Here is an 11377-nt window from a genome sequence, read left to right on the forward strand (position 1 = left end):
TAAAGCGTTAGAACTGAGCCTCTTTCTGCCCGAACTGTAAGCATGAAAATATTTTCCTTAGCATTCATACACACGTTATTTACGTTTTATTATAAGATGCTTATATTTAGAGATTACTCGTTCGAGCGAATTATATTGCGTTTCTATCTCCTGCGTTGCCAAACACGACCAAATGTACCTTTGATCATAAGCCAAGTAATTTCTATAAAGGGAGTCGCGAGTGGATTACGATACATATTATAGATGTCATATCGTCAGTTTTACTAAGTAGCAATCCGCCTTATAAATTGAGATTTTTACATACATTATATCAGAAAAGTAATCTTTCTAACAAATAACGTTTCTCTTATTATAACGTTTCTCTATTAGGTCGCTTCTGATTTGATTTATGTAGTGTTTTTTATTTCATAGTGTTTGCAAAAGAATAATATAAAAAAGGAGTTTATGCCAAATGATTCCAAGTTATGTTTCAGTTTTCGTTTTTTTTTTCCAGTAAAAATTGGAAAATTTGTAAATCCTCATGTAAGCCTCATAAATTATGTGAACATCCATCAATTTTGATCTTTTTTGTCGTTATCGTGATTTTAAAGAAAAATTTCATTTTTTCATAGAAATTTTGTATCAAATAATGAATAAGCAAAACACAATCAAATTTTATTTTATTTTATTCTATTTTCCTTTCATTAAAAATACATTGCAAATATTAAATTAAAAAATCATAAAAAATATGAGCCAAATCAGAGGAGGCCTAATGAGTTACTTGTAATATTACTCAACATCTTATACGTTCCGGCAAATTAGAATTATAGAAACAAAACCAATATATTTTTCTGCTGTTATATAAAAAGTGTGTATAAAAGTGTACATAAAAAGTAAGAATTGAATCATTTTCTCTGTTTTAGTATTTAATATCAAGCGAACAAAACAGGGAACAGAAAGCAATTGTTTAGACAACAATGAATGAATTTGCTCTGTATGAATTTGCTTCCGTCATTTCGTATAGATTGAAGGCCAAAGATACGCAGACGCTTTTCAAGAAATTTAACAGGTTTCTTATTGCATTAATGACGTTATTTAACATGTCGTTAAGTCAGTCGCTTTCCCACGAGGATCTTTTTCGCACGCCAAGACGGCGCAGTGGAATCATCATTGTCTCGTCGCGACGACGTATCGTCGCGTTTCTTACGGCACTGCGAATGAATGGCGGAAAATTTCTCAGACGCGAAATTACGCGCGCGTATGTACTTACATGCATACAAAAGCAAGCAACGCTCGTTACAAAGATGATTAGTGTCCTTTTCTTACCAAGGAGGCGTTCTTCGCAGCGACGTACGCAACCAGGAATGTTTTCCAATGGTGGAGTTCGGACTTCTTGGATTTCTATAAAGTCAGAAAACATAGTGATGATGATTGCGCGATCCCATTCTGCAAAGTCAGCATAAATTTTCTCATTGTATAACTAAGCTCGCGATTCAAAGAGAAAATCATTTCATTGTGAATAATTGATAACAACATATGAGACACTAACAATAGATCTATAAAAGATTTTATCTATATTAAGATTTATTAAGTCTTTGTTGAAATTTTTAAATCTGAGATCAAAAAATTTTTTTTAAAACATTGAAAATAGTTATAATTTATTGGAAACTTTGATTTTTTGATTAATATGTTAATTAAGTTATAAATAATGCCTTCCCTAGCGACAATTTTTTTTAGAATTTTTCATATAATTTTTTCAAAATTTCTAATTCAAAAATTAGTACATTAAAAAAAATATTCTAAATTTAAATAAATATTTATTTGAATAGTGCCAACTAAACATTTAATTACATATAAATAAATATTTAATTAGCTATTCAAATAAATGATTCATTAAAATTTATTTTGTTGTAGTATATTAATAACAATTAAAAAAATTTTTTAGAATCTCTATATTAATTTTGTAACTTATTTTATTTAATTAACTATTATTTTATGTTAGAAAATTTTTTGTAAGATTTTTTTATAGTTTTTTACAGTTTGGAATATTTTTCAGAAATACTGAGAAAGTCTAAATCTTTTAGAATTCTTTATATGTACGAATTCTGAACTATAAGATTCATTATTCTATAATTTTTGAAGAAAATTTATAAAGTTTAAAGAAGTTAAAGGTATTTTTTTTCAAAAATCTGTATAAATTCAATACGAAAAATTCTGAAAATTTATCTTAAAATTCTTGCAAATTTTTTCAAATTTTTTACAATTTCTATATAATTTTATATAATTCTATAACTTTTTACAAAATTTTTTAGATTTTTTTCTACGAATTAAAACACATTTTTCTGAAAAATGCTGAGATTTTTTCTAGAACTCTATATTAAATTATAAAATATTTAAAAATTTGTATAACCCATATAAAAAAGAATCTAAAAATATTATGACAATTTTTTTCATTAGACAATTTTTTCCATATTGCGATTGCGCCAACATTCTGAGAACAAAACCAGTTGTCTATAAACGAATACGTCTTTATCTGATATTAACTTTGCATAATAAGCAATTTTTTTCCTCATATGGTATATTTTAAAATAGCAAACAAAACGCACACGTCAATGAAAAGAAATTTCGCATTGTACGTCAGATCGTACGTATTGGCTTTTGCGCAAAAAAAATTAACAGGAAATCACTATCAAGAATACGCAACACACGAGTGTTGCAAAGCGACTCTTGAAAATACATTTCCATTATTATGTAATTCGTGTGCGACTTGCGTCTACAGATGGCAAATCAGTCGGTATTGTTCCAAGATGATAGACATTGTATGCAGCATGTTGCTCTCATGTAAATTCATCCCAGCGTAAAAATGCACGGGCGTGCTTCGGATTATATTGCATTTTAACATTTTTAGTATCTGTACCATGTATCAGCTTCGGAAATAATACTATATTCCGCAACTGATGTTACGTATATCGAGTGAATAACGGCAGGAAGCAATTGACATAATAGAAGGTCTAGTTTGCTTTTGCTCTTTTCTTGTCTACATTAGAATAGTACAGTGATTTTCCGAATATTTTGGTGCTCGAATATGCGTTATTGCAACTCGATTTCCGATTATTCAAGTTAATTATACGATATAAATTAGGAAATATGAATAATTTGAAACCAAGAAAAATTTTACAAAAGATTAAAGTTTCAGAAATAATAACTCGTTTTCATAACTAAATATTTCAGATTACAAATTTTAATAATAATTTGTTTGATATTTCTTAATATACAAGATCAGATATTCTTATACATATGTATGTATATATTATATAATATATACGTATATATATCAGGTATTCTTATACATACATGTATTATGCAACATACATGCATTACATAAAATTACTTGATGAAATATCGAACAAAGTGCAAGTCTTATTAAATACTCTCGTATGCAAAAAAAAAATGAATATAAAAGAAAGTTAATCATCCCGCAAAGTAATCTTGATATATTCCACAGAGCAACGTTCTTCTTCTATCGAAGATATCGTCGAATTTACCTGTGCAAGTTGGTACCGGTTGGCGAGGGCGTGGAACTGCTACCGCCCGGCGACTCCGGTCCATCATCCACCAAATCGCCCTCAACGGAACCAAAACCTTCGTAGCTCTCCTCTTCGTCGTGACAGCCGATTTTGATTGTGGTAGCATTGGCCGATGCGGCCTGGTGATCGTCAGGGCTCGCGGAATACCGTCCTGAGTCTGTGAGAGTCGAACTGTCGAAATTATGCAGATCGACCGACATCGAGAGCGAGGGCGGCCCGCTCTGATTCCACTCTCGAGGGATGCCGACGCCGACGCTGACGCCGACGCCGTTCGTCGCACGTCTCTCGTCTTCGCGCGACGTGGTCCCCGCGCCGTCGGCTATGCCGCTACCGTTAACGGTGGACGTGATGTTCACGGTGGATGTACGAGAGCTCACCATCCTTGGACCCCGCAATGGGTCCCGACGGAGTATTCGCGCGTTGCAACGTGGTGCATGCGCCGTCAAAGGACACTCTCATCCACCGCCACCGTCACCGTCGTTGTCGCCTTGCCCCGTTGTTGCTGAAACACCACGTTTATGAGTCAGACTTAAGGTATGCCAGGAGGAGCGCGTCCGCTTTGAAAGTAACAAGCGGTGTGGTAGATGGGAAAGAAAGAGAAAGAGAGATGCAAGTCGAGTCGAGTCGTTGCCCGCGAGAACTTCTCTTCCCTCATCCTTCTCCGACTGAGAAGTCGGGGTCGAGGTAAACTTGTATATATATATATGTATATGTATGCGCAATAATTTAAATCGATGAGAAAGAGAACATTGTTACGTTGCTATCTTTTATTCAAGATAATGAGAGATGCAGAAGCAAAATGCGCGCACGACTGAGTTTGAAGTGCGTCTTATTCTGCATTTTGCCGCATTGCGTTCATCAGTTGTCATGTCAGTTTCTGGCAAAATTGTGTGATAAAAGCAATACGTATAATATTCCGATATATTATTGATTATATGTTAATGAGATAATACAGCCATGTTGAATGGAACAACAGCGAGATTTTCCAGTAAATCTCGCGTCAATAATCGAATAACATGCGAAACTAAATTCACAAACAGCTCAAATAAGATAGAAGTTCAAAAATTGTATTCTAAATTTTATACTTGATTATACTCTGATGTTCTCATAACAACCCTAACGAAAATTTTTCTTAAATTTTTTTAGAATTCCTATATACATTTCTATATACATTTCTGAATTTTTCAGAATGTCTGTATAATTTTATAACTTTTTAGATAATTTCTAAGTTTTTTTTAATAAATTGGGACACTTAAAAAATATTGAGAAAATCAGGTTTTTCTAAAACTTGTTGTAACATATACGTAAATTCTGAAATACTCAAATAATAAAATACATGGAAGTATCCTCTCTGATTTTGATGAGCTTTTGATATATGTTATCTAAAAACCAAAATAAAGAACATGTATTTTTTTATATGTGCTTATACGCATTTTCTGGATATGAAATGAAACACTTGTTTGACAAAATCAGTTAGTTTCTTTCAAAACGAATATAGTGGAAACTACAAGAGAACTATAGAAAAAAAGTTCTAATAAAAGTTGAATGGTTTCAAGAGTTCCAAAATTACTTTATAATCATGATAAAAAATTTTTTTCAATTTTTTATGTTTTATAAATAATATTTTTATTTAGAAAAAAGTTTCTATTAAAAAAATTATTATAAAATACTAATATTATTTTAAAGATATTAAACTTTTATTTAAAACAAATTTTTCATTTCTTATAATTTCGATGATACTCACTTCGAAAGAAACTAACAGATTTTTGTCAAACGGATGTTTTATTTCTTTGAAATATTATATAAAGAATACTAATAATAAAAATGTTTACTAGAGTAATTACTTGAAAATTCAAATTACCAAATCTCTCTTGATTCAAATTTCAACGCAAAGTAACACAATCTGGATTGCAAAAATGCATCATAGTTCAATTTAATGTAAGGGAATCTGCCTCCTCCTTCGCAATCTTTCCTGCACATTGCTTGCTGACATCGACTAGTAAAGCTGGTTCAACATTATCACATCACAGCATCGTAAGCGTTGTAATCCAATTTCTACAATAATCATGTCGCAACATCGCAAGCGTTGCAGTCTAATCAAAGTCAAGCCTGATGTTGATCAGATTTGCAATGCTTGCGACACGTTTGCGACGCTACGATGTGATTATTGTAGAACCAGTTTGTGGGGCTCGCGGTCATTATTCTAATGAAGTAAATACAGACATTGCCTGCCTGTATACATATGGAACGATGGCGAGATACCCGACGGTTATATCTGTAATTTTATTAAACGATGTATTCCAGGGAAGCAGAGTAGGGAAAAAGCGTGAGAAAACTGGCAAGAAGAGGTCATAATACAATGGGTGCGTTCGGAGAGACGCTATCAGCGCTAATATAAGGAACGCTACCAACGCTGTTCCTAGAGCCAATAACACGATAATCTTAGCAAGTTCCATAAACAACAAATGTAGTGTCGGTAGCATTCGTCGAGTTAGGTTAAAATGGAATATAAGATATTTTAGAAGAGTATCCAAGATATATATTTTAATATATAAATATATAATATAATATATCAAATTTTGTATAACAAAAAAAAAAATGTTTGAACCACAAAGATAAAGCATCGGAATATTATGAAAGACGGTAGCCTGACGAAACTTTCGGAGCTCTGTAGCGCTTTCATTATTTATTATTTCGGTCAATTACATGACCTTTTAAATATTTAATTATAGTTTTTTTTTATTTAATTACAGTTATACGAATGACTCACCATTTTAATGATATTTCATAACTCTTCATACGAAATATAAATGATTCCGTATATAAGAAGTTATTCAATTTACCATCGATTAATTATTTGGTTAATTATTACAAATTTATTATTAATTCGCATGTATTAATATTTTGTTCACGGTTTTCTAGAATATTGTTTTTCTGACTACTTTGAATTCTGATATAACTGACAAGGCACTACACGATATGAAGGATGTAATATCATAGATATTTTTATAGCGATGTTTGAATATTACCGCAACATTGAAAATGGCTCGAGCGAAGTCGAAACGTTTGTTTATCGTTTTGTAATTATTATATGAATTTTATGATTGAATTTAAATTAAAGTTTGTTACTACATTACTTTGCCCTTCTTTTGCATACATTGTTTTATATTTACAGAGTCTTATTATTATTTATTAATTTTAAAGAAAAGACTAGAAAATGCTTTATTCACTTCAAATCGTCATTCAGTGAAAAAAACTGTAGCGTAATAATTAAAAATCAATTTAAAGAAAAAAATGTTAAACTTAACTTACAATTAAAGAAATTTGTTTTGGCTTTAAAATGCTTTTTCAAATATATCACTTTGCGGAGATATGTGAAATTTGAATTTGGTCTTTTTCAACGCTGATTTTAAATGACTTTTTAATTTTTGGAATAACTAAAAGATCATTTTTGCTTCAATGCTGGATAACTTGGTTTAAAAAAATTATACAGAGTTGAATAAAAAAGCAAATTAAAGAGTCACTCTTTCGAATGTAAACTATAAACCGCATTTGTGTGCAACTTCGTTTTCTAAAGTGCCGACCGGAAAAATAGAGATTTCAAGCTATAAAATGCTCTTTTAAACATCTCGATATAATGATTTGTGATGAAGTTCTTCTATTTTGAAATTTGCCTATTTTTGCAAGGTGGAATAGATGATTCTTTAATTTTGTTGTAGTGTATATTAAAATTGAAATCTTTAAGAAACTACTGTATTTCCATGTTCTGAAATGTTTAAAGTATGTTCAATAATGTTTGTGATAAAAGAACAAAAATGTAAATGTAACAATCAATTAAAAGTACTGGAGTCATTTTGCTCTTTGTGTGACCGATATAAAATTCTCAGGAGATGTGATCACAAAGGATTAAGGATGTTCGATTGAAATTTTTGTCATTTATTTTATAATATATTTTCATATATTTTTATTAGAGCACAGATTAAAAAAATACTACTTAATTTTTATTAAAATAACTTATGATTCAGATAGTAAACTATTATTACAATTATGTTACTTTCAAATGTAATTAAGAATGATCTGTAATTTTTACATAATTTTCTATTATTTCGAAACATCTATCGAACATCCTAAAAATAATCATTTCTGCAATCGGTGTACTTGTTCGGTCAAGTAGCTACGTACGAATGCAATCGTCAATATATATATAAATTTTTTAATCATAAATTTTCATTGGTTTTCATTACTTTCTGAGATGTGTGTCTCAAAAATGGGTAACTAATTATTAATATGAAAATTTGTGGTAAAACAATTTATATGAGAGTTTGATGATTCTAAATATCTGAATCACGTTCGTTTTAGCTCTTATTAAGATGCCTAGCTGATGGATGCGGCAAATGTCACGTGCGGCAGCGCGGGATTTTTTAGAAGAAAATAGATTCTAGGGGCTTCTGAATTATTTCTGTATTGCAAGTTAAATAAATCCAACTTCACTTGCGGCATCGCAAAAGTAAAGTTATTTGATCCAAATAATTTGAATTTGCTGAGTGGACATCTTGTCCTGTCAACTATAAAGTCCCCTCCTTTTGAGCGTTTGGACTAGGCCTCGTTTGAAATCCTTTCAGTCGAAGAAGAATTAAGATTTGAAAAAAATAAAGTTGCAATTATAGCCGGGGTGAATGTAGAGATTCCTTTATGTGTCACGCTTATGGCTCCTGCACACAGAATCGCGGAGGGAAATTGACGCGAGAGCCAATCAATTTATCGCTTTTCCATAAAAGCGAAAGAATGATTGGTTACTGCGGTAACTTCCGTGAAGCAAACGTTACTGTTTCCTGTCTACAAGAGCATTGGACTTACAGTGCTTACTAAGCACGCCGGAATATAATCAGCGGTCTTCAGGCACTTGTCACTCGGAATGGAATGCGTAGATGCGTTTCGAATCACACCAAGCTGAGATTCCAGTCCGCCTATTTAGAGCAGACTCGAAAGTGTGAACAGAGAGCGGAGGATATATTTAACGTGCACGAGTCTCCGATATCTAATCTTCGTTCTCTAACAGCACATGGATATAGCTAGTATTTCGCCTAATCCATATTCTCTTACCATTTCTTACCTGACGCAAAACATTCGTCCATAAATCTGATTGATCCTCTATCATTTTTCAATCTTCTTTAGATCGATCGTTCCTGAGGAGTTCTCATATTACTTCCCCAAGTCATTTCGACTCGCTTTTATTTTTATATCGATCACAATTTGTTTTTTATATTATTTACATTCGTCGTATGATGAAATGCTTTGTTTGCTACATATTTTGGACATGCATTCAAGAATTGTGCGTAACAATAAAGCCTAATGCACTATTGAAAACCCACAGGCAACCCACTAGCAACAGGAAGAGGGAATACGAGATTTCAATTTATCATAGTAGAAACAATGTACATCGAAACGCACGATTTCTTCTGATAAGTTGAAATCTGTTAAGTTGTTTTCCGTTTCTATCGCTTGTGTTTTTCATTGTGCCTTAGGCTCAACTCTCTTGCGATTAAAAACAATAAAGTTTCGAGGTCTCTCCGATTTCACACTCATTGATGATTAATTACTCCTAGTGGAACTCGAAGTGACGCAATTAGTAATATTAGCAATGCAATAAAATAAGATACATATGATGTAATAAAAAAGTCCTTTTTATTTTAATAAAATAATGTGTTTTTAACACACATTCGGCTTTTCTTTTCAAGCAATTTCACAATCAAGAAATGAGCATGACGGTTAAAGGATTAGACGCTAGACTAGAGCCGAGCGAACACGTTCTATTTTCAAACTGGGCATGCTCGTATTGCACATACGTCGAAATCAACAACTACATATGTATACATATGTTACAAAAAGTGATTGGTTACGAGGACGATCGAAGGTCTGTACAATGGAATTTACAGTAACGGTGCGAGCGGTGCGCTGAACGCCTATTCGCAACACAATCACGCATTTATGCTCGCTCCTTTCAGATGTGTTGTATAATATAGGCTATTTCTACCAATGCAGATCAATCTTTTAATCTTGATCTTTCTCTAATTCTAAAAATTAGAGAGGAGAAAAAGATAAAGTGTGAGTTAAACCGAAATTTAAGTTAACCCATATTGGTAGAAATAGAGTAGTAAAGGGGACATAATATAAACGCTTTCCGATCAATTCGGAGTTGAGAGTTTTCGCGAATAAAAATAATATTCAGGTATCGATGGAAAGGCGATATTCCTTTTGATGAATTAAAATCGCCGAGCAGAGAGGACTCAATCAATCAATCAATTAAAAGGCAAATAGCGAATATTTTCTTCTCTCGAATAAAAAGATACGTTACGCGAAAAACTGGCGGTCGACATTTTTTTTTCGCCGAGAGTAAACTGTCAACTCCGAGCTGATGAAGAGAAATTCCCCCGGAAACTCACAGAGTTCACACGCGGCGGTACCACTTCACGGGTACCACTTCAAGAGAGCAGACTTTCCGACGCGGAAGAGGCGCACGGAAATTAGATTCCTGATCCTGAAATTTGACTCACCTCGCGCGTCGATTGCAGTGCGACACAGTGCGACACAGCTAGCGGCAGACCAGGTACGACCACCGTTTGTAGAGCAGCAATGTGTATCCCGTTTGTTCGCTGAATCAACACACCTGTGCTCGCGCGGCAACGTGTCGCGTAACCGATTGACGTCTACCCGGGAAATAACGAGGGGAAAGACCGATCAATCGAGGAGCGCGCGATCGAGATAACGGTGTGCGATCGGCGGCGAACTGAAAGCATAGACGCGGACGCGGAGACGTGGAGCTCGAGGAAGTGGAACGTACGATTGTGGAGCCACACCGACTGATCGACGACAACGTGGGAAGGGGAGGGGGGAGGGGGGAGGCGCATGCGCACTCTGCGCGAAATGATCGTGCGCTACTCACTAGCACCGATCGGTAATGGTGATGATATACGTGAAACGTCGCAAGGACGCCGATGAACGCGCACTGACTGCCTGCGACAGGCGCACAGTGGCACACACAGGTGTGCGTCACTGCTGTATCCGTCAGGGCCAGATACGAGAGAAAGAGAGAGAGAAAGAGAGAGCACAGTGTCGCTCAACCGTGTCGCCGCGTCGCGGTAGCGAACTTAGCGTCGGGTACGCGCTTAGCACCCGGGGCAATCCGGTTGATGACCTACCTAGAACTGTATAGCCTATACATCCAATTGTATACGGGGTGTCTAGTAATTAAACTGCCAACTTTTGCGAATAGATGGAGTGGATTAAACTAAATAGAAAAATTGCGCCGATATAAATCACGTGGATGCATCCTTGTCCGCAAATCTTTATATTAGTTGCCTTCTTATTAGTTAGGCCCGATTGCACCAACGTTACTTTGATTTTAAGCGAGGCTTAAAACTCTTTCCGTCTCTGTCTCTTTTTGGCTTTAAAACGAGACAGAGTTTTAAATCTTGCTTAAAGTCAAAGTGATATTGAGTACAATTGGGCCTTATTGATTTATATTGTAAGAAACTCGCAAAATAAAGAATTTTTCTATTCAGTTAAACCCACTCTATCTGCCAACGAAAGATGACGCGGTAATTTCTGAACATCCTATATATAACACGTATGCACGCACTCGCTAAAAAAAAATGAGCCACTAAATTTTAGCATAAACTTTTAATATTTTTTAACAATGATAACTCATTGGGATGAACCAAAGCTCAAATTAAAGCTTAATAATCATGAAGACTAAATTTAAGTTACACAAAATGTATTACAAGTGAACGTTAAAGACGAATGTTCAAGTT

General features: G+C 33.9%; 2 protein-coding genes across 2 annotated transcripts in view; one reads left to right on the forward strand and one right to left on the reverse strand.

Moving 5' to 3' along the window:
• The window catches only part of LOC108753028 (rab11 family-interacting protein 4A), a 26904-nt gene extending 15634 nt beyond the window's left edge, over positions 1–11270 (reverse strand). The window contains exons 1-4 of the mRNA XM_018494338.1: positions 10121–11270; positions 3525–4068; positions 1306–1380; positions 1–34 (exon numbers count right to left, since the gene is read on the reverse strand). Of these exons, the coding sequence (XP_018349840.1) occupies positions 1–34; positions 1306–1380; positions 3525–3946 (531 nt within the window). The 5' untranslated portion in view covers positions 3947–4068; positions 10121–11270. The remainder of the gene's footprint in view (positions 35–1305; positions 1381–3524; positions 4069–10120) is intronic.
• The window catches only part of LOC108753032 (TP53-regulating kinase), a 9988-nt gene continuing 7861 nt past the window's right edge, over positions 9251–11377 (forward strand). The window contains exon 1 of the mRNA XM_018494351.1: positions 9251–10173. The gene's annotated coding sequence lies outside the window, so the exon portion shown is untranslated. The remainder of the gene's footprint in view (positions 10174–11377) is intronic.

Source organism: Trachymyrmex septentrionalis, unplaced genomic scaffold (assembly GCF_001594115.1).
Source record: "Trachymyrmex septentrionalis isolate Tsep2-gDNA-1 unplaced genomic scaffold, Tsep1.0 scaffold63, whole genome shotgun sequence".
In the NCBI taxonomy this organism is placed as follows: domain Eukaryota; kingdom Metazoa; phylum Arthropoda; class Insecta; order Hymenoptera; family Formicidae; genus Trachymyrmex; species Trachymyrmex septentrionalis.